At 41.9% G+C, this 20,926-nt stretch overlaps 1 protein-coding gene across 8 annotated transcripts in view; it reads left to right on the top strand.

Annotated features, from left to right (window-relative positions):
- The window catches only part of hydin (HYDIN axonemal central pair apparatus protein), a 981,559-nt gene that overhangs the window by 81,797 nt on the left and 878,836 nt on the right, over positions 1-20,926 (top strand). For all 8 annotated transcript variants that reach the window (XM_072279252.1, XM_072279251.1, XM_072279249.1 and 5 more), the window contains exons 4-5: positions 11,192-11,311; positions 20,597-20,731. In XM_072279252.1, the coding sequence (XP_072135353.1) occupies positions 11,192-11,311; positions 20,597-20,731 (255 nt within the window). The remainder of the gene's footprint in view (positions 1-11,191; positions 11,312-20,596; positions 20,732-20,926) is intronic.

The raw sequence follows: 20,926 nt of genomic DNA, 5'->3' as shown, positions 1-20,926 counted from the left end.
CACTGGCCTTACGAATGAGTTTGTTGATTCTGTTGGTGTCTGCTACCCTCAGCCTGCTGCCCCAGCTCACAACAGCAAACATGATAGCACTGGCCACCACAGACTCGTAGAACATCCTCAGCATCGTCCGGCAGATGTTAAAGGACCTCAGTCTCCTCAGGAGATAGAGACGTCTCTGACCCTTCTTGTAGACAGCCTCAGTGTTCTTTGACCAGTCCAGTTTATTGTCAATTTGTATCTCCAGGTATTTGTAATCCTCCACCATGTCCACACTGACCCCCTGGATGGAAACAGGGGTCAACGGTACCTTAGGTCTCCTCAGGTCTATCACCAGCTCCTTAGTCTTTTTCACATTAAGTTGCAGATAATTCTGCTCACACCATGTGACAAAGTTTCCTACCACAGCCCTGTACTCAGCCTCATCTCCCTTGCTGATGCATCCAACTATGGCAGCTAATCATGTTAATTGTATGGGTGAAGGTTTTAATTCAGTTACAGTCCAATGCTCAGAAATTAGATCCCACAAGACATTTTTTTTATTTACAAGGCTAAGCAGTGAAAAACTATTTTACTGCAAAGTGGAAAGTCGTTTTCCACCATAGCATGCCTCGTGGAAGATTCCACAAGGCACTCTGGTTGTGATGTATACTTGAGCATCTGATGCATTTTTGATATCAGATATCTAGCTAATGACATTACTCCTCGAGCATATTTAGTACATCCAGTATTACTGGTATAAGTCTTATGATGCCTGTTTCATATTGACATATGAAATTTATGCAGCTGCATAGAGCCTGTTCTAACACAGGAAAATAATCCATCATCACAAAATACTTCCATTGAGCTCCATTTAAAAATAGGATTCTTGGAAGCTATTGAAAGAGACCTATGGTGATGCCTGGCAGTACCTGGCACCAGAGACAATTTCCAGGACTTTAAGGGAGGACAAGAGATGTGTTCACAGTAAAAGATCCAATAGGCTTTGGAGTTCAGAGGGAAACATACTGCCATCTCATCCTGTATACAAACCGATGTGGAACATTTTGTAAACATGCATTCATACACTTGTTGACTTAGACATCTATGTCCACAGAGGCCACAGCCGCCACTCTCTGCTTCCTCTTATTTCAGGCAGCTATGCCAGAGCTTAGTCTGAGGGTTGTGATCAAGATCTGGGAGCTAGGTAACTGATGCTGCATATCCAAGAGAAGGGACCTGTCCTGTTTTTACTTCAGTGGTGAAGAATGGCTACAATAAAAGCTACAGAAATGCTCGGACCCCAGAGAATTAGTTTTTACTGACTGCAGTAATCAAGCTGTATTATATGGTACACACCAAGCAAGTCATGCTCTGTATTCTGCTCAATCCTTGCCTAAGGAACCTCGGTAAGGGGAGGAGTGAGGAACAGATGATGGATGAGATCAACTCTGATGAGGAAAAAGGAACGACTTGAAGGTCAAGTTAAGCAGGGGAAAACTGCTGATATTTTTATTTGCTGCAGGAGGGAAGTCTTAAGTGTTCAGGTAACTAGGGAAGAACAATTTAACAGCCAAGAGATTTGTATAACCTCAGCACACCACTCTCATGCAGCATTTGATGATACTGCAAATTGTGAGCCAGTATAATTTAGCTAAATGATTTTCAGCAGCCAATTCATAAAGCAGAAATGATAACTGTACCTATCTAATGATTTTCTCATGAGAAGGGAGGTGAAATAGTTCCTCATTACTCAATGGGAAGAAAATCTTGACCATGTACATCACATTTTTGGCAGCAATACCTCAGTCATGGACTCACATTCTGTGCCCATTTGATTTCATTTAGTACGTCATTAATGATAGGCTACAAAGAATTTCACCTCACACCTCGATTGGAAGGATTACAGAAGAAAATCAGTTAAGAGTACTTTATATAGACACAACAGCTTTGTCAATAGACATGTAAAGCATGTAAGGTCCTGCTTTCATGGGATCTTAAACAATTCAATTGATACAACTTCTTAGTCAACAATAAGAATGTATTCCCTAAGAGATGGCTGGTAATGCAAAAAGACTAAATAAACTCATCAAAAAGGCTGGATCCATCCTTGGCTATAATTAGATTAGATTAGATTAGATTCAACTTTATTGTCATTGTACCAAGTGCAGATACAAAGCCAATGAAATGCAGTTAGCATCTAACCAGAAATGCAAAGAATAGTCTTATTTGCAAAATAACTGAATAAAAAGTAAGTGCTACAGCACACAAATATAAAAGTACTGAGACAGTACAATATGGATGCAATACTGCTTAGCGCTGTGATGTGAGGTTCAGCAGGGTCACAGCCTCAGGGAAGAAGCTCTTCCTGTGCCTGCTGGTGCAGGAGCAGAGGCTCCTGTAGCGTCTACCGGATGGGAGGAGAGTAAAAAGTCCATGGTAAGGGTGAGATGCATCCTTCATAATGCTTTTTACCTGCCCAGGCAGTGGTTATGGTAGATCTCAAGGGTGGGCAAATGTGTGCTGATAATCTGGGCAGTTTTCACCACTCGCTGGAGCACTTTGAGGTCCGATACGGGACAATTGCCATACCACACTGAGATGTGGTTGGTGAGTATGCTCTCAATGGTACAGCGGTAAAAGTCCGTCAGTATCCTGGGACAGAGGTGAGCTTTCTTGATGCTCCACGGGAAATAAAGGCGCTGTTGCACCTTTTTGATCAGGATGGAGGAGTTCAGGGACCAGGTGAGATCCTCGGAAATGTGGACACCAAGAAATTTGAAGCTAGATACATGCTCCACTGCAGCTCTGTTGATGTAGATGGGGACGTGAGTGTGGCTCCTAGATCTGGAAGATAATATGATTAACTGGATCAGCAAATTTGTGGATGACACCGAGATTGAGGGTGTAGTGTACAGTGAGGAAGGCTATCAAAGCTGGCAGCGCGATCTGGACCAGCTGGAAAAGCAGGCTGAAAAATGGCAGATGGAATTTAATGCAGTCGAGTACGAGGTGTTGCACTTTGGGAGGACTAGCCAGGGTGGGTCTAACACAGTGAATGATAAGGCACTGAGGTGTGTGGTAGAAGAAAAGAATCTGGGGATACAGGTCCATAATTCATTGAAAATGGTGTTACGGGTAAACACAAAATACTCTGCAGATGTGGGATACTGTCTGGGTAGTCTCCAGCCCCTTGGTATGAACATAGAATTCTCCAACTTCCGGTAATTCCCTCCCCTCCCTTCCCCTATCCCTATTTCACTTTGTCTCCTCCTCCAGCTGCCTATCACCTCCCTCATGGTTCCGCCTCCTTCTACTACCCATTGTGTTTTCCCCTATTCCTTTTTCACCTTTCCTGCCTATCACCTCCCTGCCTCCCCTCCCCCACCCCTTGATCTTCCCTTACTGGATTTTCACCTGGAACCTACCAGCCTTCTCCTTCCCACCCTCCCCCCACCTTCTCTATAGGGCCTCTGCCCCCTCCCTCTTCAGTCCTGATGAAGGGTTCCGGCCGGAAACTTTGACTGATTGTTTCCACGGATGCTGCCCGACCTGCTGAGTTCCTCCAGCTTGTAGTGGTGTTACAGGTAGATAGGTTGTAAAGAAAGCTTTTGGCACATTGCCCTTCATAGATGAAAATACTGAGTACAGGAGATGGGATGTTATGCGAAGTTGCAAAGCCATTGATGAGGACTGATTTGGAATACTGTGTGCAGTTTTCATCTACCTACCTACCTACAGAAAATATGTAAATTAAATTGAAAGAACACAGAGAAAATTTACAAGGATGTTGCTGGGACTGGAATACCTGTGTTGCAAAGAAAGATTGAATAGATTAGAACCTTATTCCCTAGAACGTAGAAAATTGAGGAGAGATTGATAGAGGCATGAGGGATATAGATAGGGTAAATGCAAGCAGGCTTTTTCCACTGAGGTTGGGTGAGTCTAGAACAAGAGGGTAAGGGTTAAGAGTGAAAGGCGAACATGAGGGGAAACTTATTCACTCAAAAGGTGGTGAGAGTGTGGAACAAGATGCCAGTGCAAGTGGTGAATGTAATTTCAATTTCAACATTTGAGAGAAATTATGTTAAGTACGTATATGAATGGGAGGGTGTGGAGGGCTGTAGTCATGGTGCAGGTTGAGGGACTAGGAAGTTTAAATGGTTTAGCATGGACTAGATGAGCTGAATGGCCTGTTTCTGTACTGTAGTTTTCTATTACTTGCTGTTATTTATGAGAAGTTATACAGAAACCAGACAGATGTGTAGTTAGACTCAGAAACTCCAGAGTTATTGCTTTAGGTGCACCACTGGACAAATTGACATCTTACTGGTTTCTTCAGCACAGCAAACGTGAACTCAGTCCTCTACAAAATGTTCAGTCATTTTAAGTAGACGTCCTCTTTTAACAACGTGATAGCCTAAAAGTTCTTCACTGCCCATGGGATCATGTTAATCCTTTAGTGACCATTTAGGTTGTAATTCTGGACCAGAAAAAATAGTAGAAGGGGTGCTGTGGGCCAGGATCTGGGGAAGTAATGAATGTGTATTGGGAGAGGGGAGGTGTGGTTAGTATTGGTGCGAGAGGGGTGGGGCTAGTCAGTAAAATGTCTCAACCTCATTCTGTGGACTATAGCTGGGGTGGTGGAAGGTTAGGACTGAAGGAGTGTTAGTCAGCTGTTAAAGCTAAGAGCATTCATATGAGTTGGGTTCTCAATTGCACTAGGTGGTCCCCTTGCTGCTCACCAAGTAATGGTTGGTTGTTTGAGAACATCCAAATGTCGGCCCACCTCAAAACTCCTTTGACTTGTTCACTCAACAAATGAGTACTACACAGGAAGTGTAAAACAAATGCTGGAATCTGAAACATAGGCAGAAATACTGGAAGAACACAGCCATTCAGGTAGAGAAACCAGTTAATAATTTGGGTTGTTTTGAGGACGGATCCCTGACCTGAAACATTAACTGGTATATCTCTCTGATGTTTCCTGACTGGCTGAGTTAATTCAATGTCTCTGTTTTCATTACATGGGAAAATTATGTTTTTAGATACACATCATAGGTATCTCAAAGTACACTTATTGTCAAAGTATATTGTCACGGACCCCGTGATGGGGGTAAAGAACCAGCAGAAACAGAAAACACTTTAGAGTCTTGTATTGCTATAAACTACTAATATTTATTAGTAACTATGTAATACAGTAATATAATTGTAGATAAATCAAACAGGTTAGCAATGATTATATATAAAAGTAAGTATGGAATATATATGTATGAAAACCAAGCTTCTTTAAGTCTAGGGACAAAAAGATACAGTCTTACGATGTTGAGTAAAGTTCAGTTCAGTTCAGTTCGTGGTATTTGGTTGAGTAGTGATGAAGAGAGAGAGAGAATGAGTTGAGTCTTCAGGTGAGCTGATGCCGTCGATCTTCTCGTCGTCCTCCAAAATCCTTTACAAGTTACCGACCGTGACTTTAACCAGGGGGACCGGTCTTCTGTGGTGGAGCTATCACCCCGGCGAGGGTGGACACACAGACAACTCCCCACCAGTCAACCCCTTCTTTACCTTTGGAATGGCAATTTGGATCGATCTGCCTGATTGATCCTCCAAAACCCCCTTTCTCTGCGGGCACAACAATGCTCATTCAGTGTCCAGATCATGTGTCTGAGGTCTGTATCATCTGACCTCCCATTTATTTCACCAGGCTGAGCATCATCTGCCATTCAAAGAGTCCCTCCCTCCTTTGTGTGTAAAGGAGTGGAAGCAGGCAACATGTCCTTGAAAGTAACATCAACAACCAGCCTTTGGTCACCATAGCAACCTTCGAGCTGCTCGGTGCTGTCTCTAACTCCAAACTCAGAAAAATCCAAAGTTACTTCCAATGCCTTAAAGTGACAGTCCAACTGTTAATCTTCGTGTCTCTCTCTTTTTTCAAAAGCAACATATCAGTGGTAAATAACTCTGTCTCCCTCTCCTTTCCAAACAAACCATCAATGATAAATGTCTCTCTCCAAACAGTTAATAGGGGTACTCCTGGATCCCCTCACAATATATACAGAATACAACTGATTCGTCCTCCTGCAGGCATGAGAAAAAGAAACACCATAGAACCCGTACAAGAAAACATCAAACACCCAATGTGCAAAAAAAAGAATAAATTGTGCAAACGGCAAAAAACGAGTGAACCACACAGAATGTGAAACATCAAACCAGTAGCTTTCAGTTTAGTTGAGTTCAATGCTGTGCGGCTAGCCAATGCAGACTGCAGGGCTATTCTTTACCAAAGCCCTCCAGTCTGCATTAATTGCCCTGATCAAATCTCTCAAAAACAGCAAAAGAAAGAGAAACCAGAATCTAGGAACACATGCAACATGAACTTCAAAGTACCCCTAAATGAGTACACACCCTCGCCGATTAATCCTGGCATCAATCATTAACCAAGCGTGATTCTTTACCAGAAGTGCCCATCCAGAATGCTGTGAGCATGACGTGGTCATAATTATATTTCATTCCAGAAAGAAAAAAAATGTACGCATATATTTGATCAAAATAATGCTGCATAAACAATCTTTTAATTCGCGTTGCGTAGGTAGTGCTTATCACCCTTCTCAACATTAACATATAGTGTATGAGGTCATATTTCTCAAATTTTAATCGAAAGATTTTACATCTTTTGATATTTTAACTTGCCTTTTCTATTTCTTTATTTTCTCTCATTTCAATCTTTCTTTCTCATCTTCTGCATCTGGTTTGACAATGATTATACTTCCACATCAGTCATGACTTTCAATCATTGTTACACATTCCTTCACTGTTACTAGCTAAAATTGTTCACTCCATTCACCAAATCCCTGAGTTCCCTACTTTAGTATTAATAAGTGCACTTACTATGCAACTTGCTATTCAAAAACAATTAAAAACCCAGGCATGCAAGAGCAAGCTTTGCAACAGCATATTAAATTAGGTACCTGCTGCAGCAAAATGCAGGTTATTCCTCTAGATTGATGACACATTCTTGTGGCAAAAATCTCTAAATGAAAGGTTGAAATAGCAACAAAGTCTTGGTTTTATGAATAGGTATTCTAGGCAGAATGGGCATGCTTCCCAATGTTGTTTACATGGAAAATGTAATTTCAATAGATGGTAAAAAAGTCAAGACCACTCCATAATCCCCCTATTTCCCACCAGATGAGGTCGTGATCCTGGAACTTGAACTCTTCGAAACATCTTGCAATCTTTTTCTTCTTTGGTCAAACACACACACACACACACACACACACACACACACACACACACACACACACACACACACACACACACACACACACACACACACACACACATATATATATACCACCCATTTTCTTGCAGGCATTTATAGGAATATAAAGAAATACAATATAATTTATGAAAAAATATACATAAATGGGTAAAAGGAGATAAACTGTGAAAATAAAGTACAAATAAATAATACTGAGAACAGAATTTGAAAGTGAGTTTGTACGTTGTGGAATCAGTTTAGGGTTGAGGTGAGTGAAGTTATCCACGCCAGTTCAGGAGCTGGATGGTTGTTGGGTAATAACATTCTCATCATCTGGGCAGTTGTAATAGATTAATGGTTTTAAATTTTATATTCAAGGGGCAAGTCTGTCAAGTATCAAGTCCTTTGGTGTGGAATTTACAGTGGTAAACCATGTGTATAGGTTGTAACTGGGTTACCTGTCTGGACATGCCTGGCACACCCCTCTGCTGACTGCTCCTGTGGCTCCTCCCACAGACCCCTGAATAAAGTCAATTGTGCCACTGCTCCTCCCTCAGTCCGGGGCAGATACTCAGCATGGACGTTGGTCCATTTACTGTTAATAAAAGCCTTTCAGTATTTACTCTACTTCCAGTCTTTTGGAGTAATTGATAGTGCATCATTTACACTTCCAATTATTATTTTCTAATTCAGCATAAACAAAGTAATCTAAACGGCAAAACGGGAGAACAAAGGGGTCTCCCTGCCTCCTTCATGCATCTGAGTGTTTAGATGCCATTCAGAATAAATCAGTACACTTGGCATCTATCTATCACAAGAAAAGCTGGTGAGGCCTTAAACATTATTCTTTCCTCATTCATAGTGTGATTTCATGAAATGATTTATTTTGTTTAACGTGTAAATATTATGCAGTGTTAACATAAACTACCTAATAGAAATTTCAGCAGTTTACATTGTACATTAAATTTTGTTATATGTTAAACAATAATAAATTTTATCACAAATCCCATGTTGCTAAGTTTTTATTGCAACATTTTCTGAAAATTTCAGCTAATTGTTTTTGATTAATTATATTTCCTATTATTCTGTCAAACAGTAGAGGATATTAATGCATTCCCACTTCATTGTAAAGCATTGCAATTGCCCGACAAATTTTTTTTCTGTGGAAATCAACCAAATAAACGAATTATGGAGGAAGCTGAAACATATTTAACAAGGATACAAGAATGTCACAAACCATGGTTTGGACATACTTTATTCATTCTTTAAAATAAATTTGACAATTGCTTAAAAACCAGAAGATTACAGAAAGCAAATATGAAATACATGAAAAAGAATGAACCTTGGACAAAGATCAGATAAGAACATTGGGCAAAATAAAAAAATATTGCAACCTATACAAATGCACAAGCATACTTATTATTTGGACAAAGGATTCTAGGCAATGACATATCTTTGAAATTGTTGAAAGAGCCCATGTATGATGCTATCATTTCTCTCCCAGTCCAGATTTAAATTGAATGCAGCAGGTGTCTCTTTTGAGGTATGCCATATATGACACTTTGCAAGTTACTGCTGTATTCTAGAAATCAAGCAAAGCAGTGCTGACAAACTGGGGAACATATTTATAGGAACTGTACATGCTTAGAAGGGCCATTTGACTGAAATGCTGGGCTCATTCGCATACTGTCCTTCGGCTTACTTGGGTCTGTCTACATCCTGGGAAGACTGCCAGGATTGCAGATGGATGCTTTCCTGGTGTCATGGATTCTTGATTACCTGACTGGCAGACCACAGTACGTGTGCTTGCAACACTGTGCGTCCGACAGAGTGATCAGCAGCACTGGGGCTCCACAGGCGACTGTCTTGTCTCCCTTTCTCTTCACCATTTACACCTTGGACTTCAACTACTGCACAGAGTCTTGTCATCTTCAGAAGTTTTCTAATGACTCTGCCATAGTTGGATGCATCAGCAAGGGAGATGAGGCTGAGTACAGGGCTGCGGTAGGAAACTTTGTCACATGGTGTCAGCAGAATTATCTGCAGCTTAATGTGAAAAAGACTAAGGAGCTGGTGGTAGACCTGAGGAGAGCTAAGGTACCGGTGACCCCTGTTTCCATCTAGGGGGTCAGTGTGGACATGATGGAGGATTACAAATACCTGGAGATACAAATTGAAAATAAACTGGACTGGTCAAAGAACACTGAGGCTGTCTACAAGAAAGGTCAGAGCCGTCTCTATTTCCTGAGGAGACTGAGGTCCTTTAACATCTGCCGGACGATGCTGAGGATGTTCTACGAGTCTGTGGTGGCCAGTGCTACCATGTTTGCTGTTGTGTGCTGGGGCAGCAGGCTGAGGGTAGCAGACACCAACAGAATTAACAAACTCATTCGTAAGGCCAGTGATGTTGTGGGGATGGAACTGGACTCTGTCACGGTGGTGTCTGAAAAGAGGATGCTGTCCAAGTTGCATGCCATCTTGGACAATGTCTCCCATCCACTACAGAATGTACTGGGTGGGCACAGGAGTACATTCAGCCACAGACTCATTCCACCAAGATGCAACACAGAGCGTCATAGGAAGTCATTCCTGCCTGTGGCCATCAAACTTTACAACTCCTCCCTTGGTGGGTCAGACACCCTGAGCCAATAGGCTGGTCCTGGACTTATTTCCTGGCATAATTTACATATTACTATTTAACTATTTATGGTTTTATTACTATTTATTATTTATGGTGCAACTGTAACGAAAACCAATTTCCCCCTGGATCAATAAAGTATGACTATGACTATGACCATCATTGTGGCATGAACTCATTGGTTGCCAATACCCGAGAAACTGGAAGAGGGCTTGTTGTTTTGTGCTGCGACCCTTTAGATCTAGAGGTCTAGACTTTGGGGACTAATGCCGTAAGTATGCTCTCCAGTACTTTTCCTTACACAGAGTAAGGTTACATTAGGCAACCTATTGGTGCTATTTGAAATAGGCGGTAATACATTTCAGGTTTTTACAGTGTAGCTTATTTGGAAAAACATTGGGGTGACGTAGTAGTGGGGCTGGGAGGATGAGTATGGTGATGCAGTGAGTAGAGCTGCTTGCTTCACAGCTTCAAAGACTTAGGTTTAATCCAAACCTACAGTAGGTACTACCTATGTAGAGTTTCTATTTTCTTCCCGTGACTCCATAGTGACTCTTTCATTGTAGGATGTGCAAGTTGGTAGGTTAACTGGCCATTGTGTAGGTGAGGTGGTGTCTGTGGAATCTGATGGGAATATTGTGAAAATAAAATAGAATCACTAAAGAATTAGTAGAAGTGGTTTGATGGACTGCGCAGATTCAGTGCCAAAGGGCCTGTTTCCATGCTGTATCTTTTTATGATTCTACATTTTAATGCTAGGAAAGCATAGCAGGTGAATTTCTAAATCTAAATGGCTTAAAACTTTCTTGGTCTTAATATGCTTTGTTTAAAATCTTTCTACATATAAAATAATTTTCTTTGTAGATAAAATAATTTTATTCATCTTAATGCATAGGTTATTTTGAAACAAAAATAATTGAACTGTAGAAGAAATGACTTGGCCTGTACCGTAGAACAAATATTTAATGTGTTTTGAAATACTTTGTATTTTATTCACAAGCCTTAGGGAGTGGGTTTGTCTGATTGTATCAACAAATAGAGAATGCTGGAGAAACTCAGCAGGCCAGGCAGCATCTATGGAAAAAAAAGCAGTCGGGTTTTGGCATGAAACGTCGACTGTGCTTTTTTTCCATAGATGCTGCCTGGCTGTTGCTCGGATTTCCAGCATCTGCAGATTTTCTCTTGTTTGTTGTCTGATTGTGTTACTTATTTTGTACTAAGAACTGAATGGAAGACTCAAGTAATCCCATTTTAACTCTTAATATGTTCAGGAGGTATGGTTTATTCCTTTCACTTGTTGTTTGCTTCTTTTTCAGTATTCTTCCCTGGACACTGACCAGCCATTATTTCAGCCATTCCCTTCAGAAATTACCTTTCAGAACTATAAACCGGGTGAAGTTTATGAGGTACCACTGAGTCTGCGCAACTATGACCAGGTCAGGAAATGTTGGGATCATTGAACAAGTTGTTCATGATGTTCTATTTATCGACTTGATTATGAATTTATCTCTTCTGGGGTAGAAGTTTTGTTTTATGATCATTATTGCTAACTTGGTAGGAGATAATTGATGGCCAATCTTTATCTTCTCTTACTCAGTTTGTGGAAATTCTAGGAAATAAAAATATTCCCAGCCTTCTGTTCCTTGACTTCCCCCTCTTTAGTTTTTCTGTCTGAGAGAAGGCACACAAAAACCCTGATTTATCTCTCGAGTAAATGAAGCAAAATCACAAATATTCCGCCAGTCTCACTTCAGACACTTCACCTGTGAGTCAGCTGGGGTGATACACTGCGTCCGGTGCTCCCGATGTGGCCTTCTATATATTGGCAAGACCCGACGCAGACTGGGAGACTGCTTTGCTGAACACCTACGCTCTGTCTGCCAGAGAAAGCAGGATCTCCCAGTGGCCACACATTCTAATTCCACATCCCATTCCCATTCTGACATGTCTATCCACGGCCTCCTCTACTGAAAAGATGAAGCCACACTCAGGTTGGAGGAATAACACCTTATATTCCGTCTGGGTAGCCTCCAACCTGATGGCATGAACATCGACTTCTCTAACTTCCGCTAATGCCCCACCTCCCCCTCGTACCCCATCTGTTATTTATTGTTATACACACATTCTTTCTCTCTCTTTCCTTTTTCTCCCTCTGTCCCTCTGAATATACCCCTTGCCCATCCTCTGGGTTCCTCCCCCACTTGTCTTTCTTCCCGGACCTCCTGTCTCATGATCCTCTCGTATCCCCTTTTGCCAATCACCTGTCCAGCTCTTGGCTCCATCCCTCCCCCTCCTGTCTTCTCCTATCACTTTGGATCTCCCCCTCCCCCTCCAACTTTCAAATCCCTTACTCACTCTTCCTTCAGTTAGTCCTGACGAAGGGTCTCGGCCTGAAATGTCGACTGCACCTCTTCCTACAGATGCTGCCTGGCCTGCTGCGTTCACCAGCAACTTTGATGTGTGTTGCCAGTCTCACTTATTGTGTTAATGGGTATAATGAAATAAAACTGCATATGTCATGATGTTGTTATTGCTAATGGATTAATATTTTTTAAATATACGGGACAATGTCATTTTAAGAAAGAAGTGGAGAAGGAGGAGTTGGTGCAACACTAGTTGCGACAAAGATCCAGTTTATAGTTAAATAATATGACTTGATTTATCCTAATCAAATTTGAATCTGAAATTTAGACCATAAGACACAGGAGCAGAAATTAGGCCATTTGGCCCATCGAGTCTGCTCTACCATTCAATCATGGCTCATCCTTTTATCCCTCCTTAACTCCATTCCCTGGCCTTCTCCCTGCAACTTTTGATGCTGTGTCCAATCAAGAACCTATCAATCTCTGTCTTAAATACACCCAATGATCAGGCCTCCACAGCTGCCTGTGGCAACAAATTCCACAAATTCACCACCAGCTGGCTAACACAAGGAAATCTGCAGATGCTGGAAATTCAAGCAACACACACAAAAAATGCTGGTGAACGCAGCAGGCCAGGCAGCATCTATAGGAAGAGGTACAGTCGACACTTCAGGCTGAGTCCTGACGAAGGGTCTCAGCCTGAAACGTCGATTGTACCTCTTCCTATTGTTCTGCAAATCTAAATAGAATAACCGTAACAAGTGGATGCTGCAACTATTTGGTTTTGCTTGAACAAATGGACTCAAACTCGGTAGTTCCTTCAAAACCCACTTTATTGTTAATACAGAGAAGAAAATAGAGTTGTGAGAAATGCTTTATATTGTATACTACCTACACCACTAATAGGTAGGGCTAACTTAAAGCAACCCCTAGTAGTCTTACACCGCTGAGTATACTTAGCAACGTCTGTGTGGTCCCTGAGGCAGGCGATTGACCGTGGACTGGCTCGGGTGGAGGTCCTTGGTGCTGGTTCAGCTGCTCGGCCCGAAGGTGGGCCCCAGGCGAGTGGTCTGCGCAAGAAAGAACTTGCCCACCTTTGTAGTCTATCACCACCTCCCAGTCCGGCTGGAAGGGGCCAAGCATCCAATCCAACACCTACATGACCCCAACTTGGGCCAATTCCAAGTCCTGGTCACGTATTAGGCCAACATACATCCTTCACGTCTGCAGGTCCCACAATTGGGTGGCCTTCAACAGTCAGCCTCTGCCTCCCTAGGAACAATGCATCCTATTAAGTTTACAATCAAACAATGTGAAAAACATTTTTAGAGACAAGGTAATTGATTGCTTTTACGCAAATCAACATTTTTAGCTTGCTTTCATGTATGTCATCCGGTATACCAGGGGTATATATATATAGTTCTCCCCTTATTTAGTATCAAGGGTCAATCTGCCCAACAACATAAATTCCTACTTGTTAACCATTTCTTTACCGTATCCATCTTCATACCCACTCACTCTACCCATACACTATACACTTACCTATACACCTATAGATGCTGCCTGGCCTGCTGCGTTCACCAGCATTTTTTGTGTGTGTTACCATCTGGCTAAAGAAGTTTCTCCACATCTCTGTTTTAAATGGAGGCCCCTCTATTCTGAGGAGGTGCCCTCTTGTCCTGGACTCCCCCACCATCCACTTTGTCCAGGGACTTTCAACATTCGAAAGGTTTCAATGAGATCCCCCCTCAGCCTTCTAAATTCCTGTGACTACAGACCTAGAGCCATCAAATGTTCCTTGTATGATAACCCTTTCAATCCTGAAATCGTCCTTGTGAACTGCCTCTGGATCCTCTCCAATGCCAGCACATCTTTTCATAGACGAGGAGCCCAACACTGTTCATAATACTCAAGGTGAGGCCTCACCAGTGCCTTATAAAGCCTCAGCATCACATCCCTGCTCTAGTATTCAGGACCTCTTGAAATGAATGTTAACATTGCATTTACCTTCCTCACCACTCACTTTACCTGCAAATTAACCTTTAAGGTGTACTGCACAAGGACTCCTAAGTCTCTTTGCATCTCAGATTTTTGGATTTTTTGTCCCTGTTCAGAAAATAGTCTGAACATTTATTAGGTTAAACAATTAACTTGGAAAATACAAAGATTGTTCCTTAGTACGAACCTTCTATGGATTAGCTATGAAGCAGATTGCAAGATTCCAACAAAGGTGTGAAATTCTAGAGAGAAAGAAGGAAATTGTCATTTGCTACATTCCAGTCTCAGACTGTAACATCTAATCCAGTCTTTCGCCAAGACATAAACAAAAGCAGAAACTGATGCTCAGGGATAGATGGTGGAAGATTGTCCCTCATATTTGTTGCATGTACTGAATAGTATAATTTGAGCAAACTTATAATTTATGGTCATTTCTAATGAGAGAAATTCCATATTGATTCTTCTTTGTGTCTTTCATAGAATAGTACAGCACAGTAGAGGCCCTTCGGCCCTCAATGTTGTGCCGACCTTTAAACCCTGCCTCCCATATAACCCCCCCACCTTAAATTCCTCCATATACCTGTCTAGTAGTCTCTTAAATTTCAATAGTGTATCTGCCTCCACCACTGACTCAGGCAGTGCATTCCACGCACCAACCACCCTCTGAGTAAAAAACCTTCTTGGAATATCCCCCTTGAACTTCCCACCCCTTACCTTAAAGCCATGTCCTCTTGTATTGAGCAGTGGTGCCCAGGGGAAGAGGCACTGGCTATCCACTCTATCTATTCCTCTTAATATCTTGTATACCTCTATCATGTCTCCTCTCATCCTCCTTCTCTCCAGAAAGTAAAGCCCTAGCTCCCTTAATCTCTGATCATAATGCATACTCTCTAAACCAGGCAGCATCCTGGTAAATCTCCTCTGTACCCTTTCCAATGCTTCCACATCCTTCCTACAGTGAGGCGACCAGAAATGGACACAGTACTCCAAGTGTGGCCTAACCAGAGTTTTATAGAGCTGCATCATTACCTTGCGACTCTTAAACTCTATCCCTCCACTTATGAAAGATAACACCCTATAAGCTTTCTTAACTACCCTATCTACCTATGAGGCAACTTTCAGGGATCTGTGGACATGTACTCCCAGATCCCTCTGCTCCTCCACACTATCAAGTATCCTGCCATTTACTTTGTACTCTGCCTTGGAGTTTGTCCTTCCAAAGTGCACCACCTCACACTTCTTCGGGCTGAACTCCATCTGCCACTTCTCAGCCCACTTCTGCATCCTATCAATGTCTCTCTGCAATCTTTGACAATCCTCTACACTATCCATAACACCACCAACCTTTGTGTCATCTGCAAACTTGCCAACCCACCCTTCTACCCCCACATCCAGGTCGTTAATAAAAATCACAAAAAGTAGAGGTCCTAGAACAGATCCTTGTGGGGCACCACTAGTCACAACCCTCCAATCCAAATGTACTCCCTCCACCACGACCCTCTGCTTTCTGCAGGCAAGCCAATTCTGAATCCACCTGGCCAAACTTCCCTGGATCCCATGCCTTCTGACTTTCTGAATAAGCCTACCATGTGGAACCTTGTCAAATACCTTACTAAAATCCATGTAGATCACATCCACTGCACTACCCTCATCTATCTGCCTGGTCACCTCCTCTAAAACTCTATCAGGCTTGTTAGACACGATCTGCCCTTCACAAAGCCATGCTGACTGTCCCTGATCAGACCATGATTCTCTAAATGCCCATAGATCCTATCTCTAAGAATCTTTTTCAACAGCTTTCCCACCAGAGACGTAAGGCTCACTGGTCTATAATCACCCGGACTATCCCTACTACCTTTTTTGAACAAGGAGACAATATTCGTCTCCCTCCAATCCTCCGGTACCATTCCTGTGGAAAACGAGGACATAAAGATCCTAGCCAGAGGCTCAGCAATCTCTTCCCTCACCTCATGGAACAGCCTGGGGAATATTCCGTCAGGCCCCAGGGACTTATCCGTCCTAATGTATTTTAACAACTCCCAACAGCTCTCTCCCTTAACATCAACATGCTCCAGAACATCAACCTCACTCATATTGTCCTCGCCGTCATCAAGTTCCCCCTCATTGGTGAATACCGAAGAGAAGTATTCATTGAGGGCCTCGCTCACTCCTGCAGCCTCCAGGCACATCTTCCCACCTTTATCTGTAATCGGTCCTACCTTCACTCTTGTCACACACATCAAAGTTGCTGGTGAATGCAGCAGGCCAGGCAGCATCTCTAGGAAGAGGTACAGTCGACGTTTCAGGCCGAGACCCTTCGTTCACTCTTGTCATCCTTTTGTTCTTCACATAATTGAAGAATGCCTTGGGGTTTTCCTTTACCCTACTCGTCAAGGCCTTCTCATGCCCTCTTTTTGCTCTCCTCAGCCCCTTCTTAAGCTCTTTTCTTGCTACCCTATATTCCTCAATAGACCCATCTGATCCTTGCTTCCTAAACCTCATGTATGGTGCCTTTTTCCACCTGACTAGATTCTCCACCTCACTTGTCACCCATGGTTCCTTCACCCTACCATTCTTTATCTTCCTCACTGGGACAAATTTATCCCTAACATCCTGCAAGAGATCCCTAAGCATCGACCACATGTCCATAGTACATTTCCTCGCAAAAACATCATCCCAATTGACACCCACAAGTTCTAGCCTTATAGCCTCATAATTTTCCCTTCCCCAATTAAAACTTTTCCTGTCCTCTCTGATTTTATCCTTTTCCATGATAACGTTAAAGGCCAGCGAGCGGTGGTCACTGTCCCCCAGACGCTCACCTACTGAGAGATCTGTGACCTGACCCGGTTCATTACCTAGTACTAGATCTAGTATGGCATTCCCCCTGTTCGGCCTGTCCACATACTGTGACAGGAATCCATCCTGGACACACTTAACAAACTCTGCTCCATCTGAACTATTGGAACTAATCAGGTGCCAATCAATATTACAGAAGTTAAAGTCGCCCATGATTACAACCATGTTATTTTTGCACCTTTCCAAAATCTGCCTCCCAGTCTGCTCCTCGGTATCTCTGCTGCTATCAGGGGGCCTATAGAATTTCACTCCTTTAACAAATAAAGTTCAGGAATACAATGTATTTCTTATCCTAAATAATTTTATTGATTTTATTTTACAATTAGCATTTTTAAGAGACTATGAGGAAAATCTGGATTTGCAAGTTTTAGGTAAGATTCAAAGAAATGAAAGATCTTTAATATATATGATTCTGGATGTCTCAAAGGGTTTTCTACCTAGTTAAATTTATTTCAGAAATACAAACACTTCAAAATAATACAAAGAAATCTGACAAACCCTAACCAGATAATGACCAGTATATCATGATCGAATATTTTTGGTTAAGGAATAAATATTCTTCAGGAAATTGGGAGACTTTCCTTGCCTTTTCCTTAAAAGCATCATTTACTTCTGCAGTACTGCACTGAATTATCAACCTTAATAATGCACAAGATGTTTGAATCCACAGTCTCTTAACTCAAAATTAACTGTGGAATACAAGATCAGAAGGGGGTAGATCCTCCTTCCTCCTGCTATCTGGCAAAAGGCACCGAAGCATTTGGTCTCTCACAACCAGACTATGTAATAGTTTCTTCCCCCAAGCCATCAGACTCCTCAATACCCAGAGCCTGGACTGACTCCAACCTACTGCCCTCTACTGTGCCTATTGTCTTGTTTATTATTTATTGTAATGCCTGCACTGTTTTGTGCACTTTATGCAGTCCTGGGTAGGTCTGTAGTCTAGTGTAGTTTATGTGCTGTTTTACGTAGTTCAGTATAGTTTCTGTATTGTTTCATGTAGCACCATGGTCCTGAAAAACGTTGTCTCATTTTTACTGTGTACTGTACCAGCAGTTATGGTCGAAATGACAATAAAAAGTGACTTGACTTGATATGATAATTATTCTGACAACAGTGTTTGTTGCAGAGATTTTGATAGAATCAGTGGTGTTGCTGTTCTACCATGTCTTGAAGGAATACACGTTCACAATGCTGGAGGAACTTAGCAGGTCAGGTAGCATCTATGGAAAGGAATAAACAGCCGATGTTTCTGGCTGAGAGCCTTTATCAGGATTGGAAAGAAAGGGGGAGAAGCCAGAATAAGAAAGGGGGGAGGGGACAGGTGATTTGTGAAGCCAGGCAAAGGGGAAAGTGGGTGGATTGGGGAGGGAGGATGAGGTGAGAAGCATGGCGGTGACAGGTGGAAAAGGTAAAGAGCTGAGAAGAAAGAATGTGATTGGAGAGGAGAGTGGACCATGGGAGAAAGGGAAAGAGGAGGAGAACCAGAGGGGGTTGATAGGCAGGTGAGGAGAAAAGAAGGTGGGGGAGGAGCCAGAATGGAAAAAGAAAAAAAGAGGAAGGTTAAGAAAATACCAGAATTTGGAGAAATTGATGTTTGTGCCATCAGATTGGAGTATACCCAAACGAAATATGAGGTGTTGCTCCTCCATCCTAAGAGAGGCCCCATCATGGTAGTAGAGGAGGCCATGGACCAACCTGTAAGATTGGGAATGGGGAGTAGAATTAAAATGGTTGACCACCAAGAAATCGTCTTTCGCTGTTGTGGATGGAACAAAAGTATTCGACAAAGCGGTCCCCGATCTACATCGGGTCTCTCGTGGCTGCAGTGGGAGTACTGTATACAGTAGATGACTTGCAGGTGAAGTGTTTTTTATGTTATATTTTCTGCAAATCAGCATGACGACTTCAGATATCAGGGAGGTTTCAAGTGGAATCAAGGCTTTTAAAAGATACTGTGTCTTGTTTCTTGGCACTACAAACAATTTTATTCTCTTTTATAACAGCTGCTTGCTGTTACGTAATTCCAATGCTGCTCCACCTAAAATCATGGACACCATGTGATTATCTGTGGAATTGCCACGGAATTCCTCAAATAAGTAAAGACTCCCAGCTAATAGTTTTTAATAGCAGTTAGCTCTAAGAACATGAACTCGCAGGGAATGGAGGGATATGGGTTGTGTGCAAACAGGATTAGTTTAGTTTGTTGTCATGGATAGCCCAGCTATTGTGGACCAAAGTGCCTGTATTATGAGAATAGGAAGAGTTGGAAAGGCTGCTGGTTGACTGATAGAAAGGAAAACTTGCAATATAATGGAAAAGTTTGCTATGGATAGGAAGAAAGTAGGAGTGTGGGGTTGTCTTCAACTGTTGATGATTGCTGGTGCTTGTTGTCAGTTGGAAAACTTTTTGATGGTTTCTGCATTGTATATTTGATGTCAATTGGAACTGTTCCAGCGTTATGGTTAAATGTGGGACAAGTGTAAATGGCCTGAATCTAAATCTTGAGCTCGGTGATACCTCTGATATTTTCCTAAATGTCGAGGATGAAGTTTCTGCACCATTTTATCAGTGTAATTTATCTGAAGTGATAAAAACTGGAGCATAGGCTGTGGAATCTTAAAATCAAATTATGTTTATAGCACAGTGATTTTTGTGATCTTCTTTGCCTGATTAAAAAATCATCTTTGTCCATTCTTGAAAAACTATACTGTGTGTTTCCACCAAATGTAGGGATTTATGAGGCATTGAAGAGGCTCTTAGAATTAATATTTAGTTGCAAATGTATTAGTATTAAAGTAACAGCAGAACGCTTTGAAAAGGATGATAGCATTGACGAGGGTCACCAAGGATATATGAAGGGGAAATCACGTTTAACTAATCAGCTGGAGGGTTTAGAAGATATGAGTGATAGAATAGATAATATGGAACCAGTGGATGTGGTGTATTTTGATTTTCATCAGTCTTTAAATAAGGTTCCTCCACAAAATTTGGTTAATAAGCTAAAGTGCAAGAAACTGGGGGAATGTTCACATGCAGATTCGGAATTGATTATTAGATAAAAAAGCATTAAGTGGGAGTAAACACGAGAAATTCTGCGGATGCTGGAAATTCAAGCAACACACATCAAAGTTGCTGGTGAATGCAGCAGGCCAGGCAGACCTGCTGCGTTCGCCAGCAACTTTGATGAAGTGGGAGTAACTCGGTTCTACTCACGATTGCAGGCCACAGATAGAGGGGTTCTGCAGGGATGCTTAGGCCCCAGGTCTAAATTCATTAACTGCTGAGAGGACCTAAAAAGAGTTTAAAAGGTTTTGTGTTGTAAATTTATCAATTTTAGTTGGTGGCAAAGTCAGGAGTTTGTCAAGTGGTGAAATGTCATGGTGAAAAAGTATGTAGATTTAAAAATCGCACTTCAGCTAAATGTGAATAATACTTCAAACACTGTGTAACCACACAAAATCTTCAGTCTCCTTATAATTTCATTCAATGTGTTTTTAGGTTCCACGAATGGTTAAAGTTATTCAGGAAGATTCTCCATATTTCAGAATCGTCTATCCTAGTGATGTTGGTTTTAAAGTGGCACCAGGCATGGTCACCACATGCAAAATCGTTTTCACACCTGAGGAAAACAAGGTGTGTGAATTACAAATGTGTTTTATTGAAAGTGTTTCATTCAGTTATTACAAAGTCAAAATCACAGAGGGTTAAATTGGGCAGCGTACCTGCATAGACCTTATTTTCTTTGGACTCTGAGTCATGTTGAAAAATGGAGTTTGAGAAGGATATAAACATGTATAAAGCATATGAGGTGCCATCAGGATAAAGTCA

Source organism: Mobula birostris, chromosome 15 (genome assembly GCF_030028105.1).
Source record: "Mobula birostris isolate sMobBir1 chromosome 15, sMobBir1.hap1, whole genome shotgun sequence".
Taxonomy (NCBI): domain Eukaryota; kingdom Metazoa; phylum Chordata; class Chondrichthyes; order Myliobatiformes; family Myliobatidae; genus Mobula; species Mobula birostris.
Note: the sequence above shows the minus strand (reverse complement) of the source record. Positions and strands in the feature narration are given on the sequence as shown.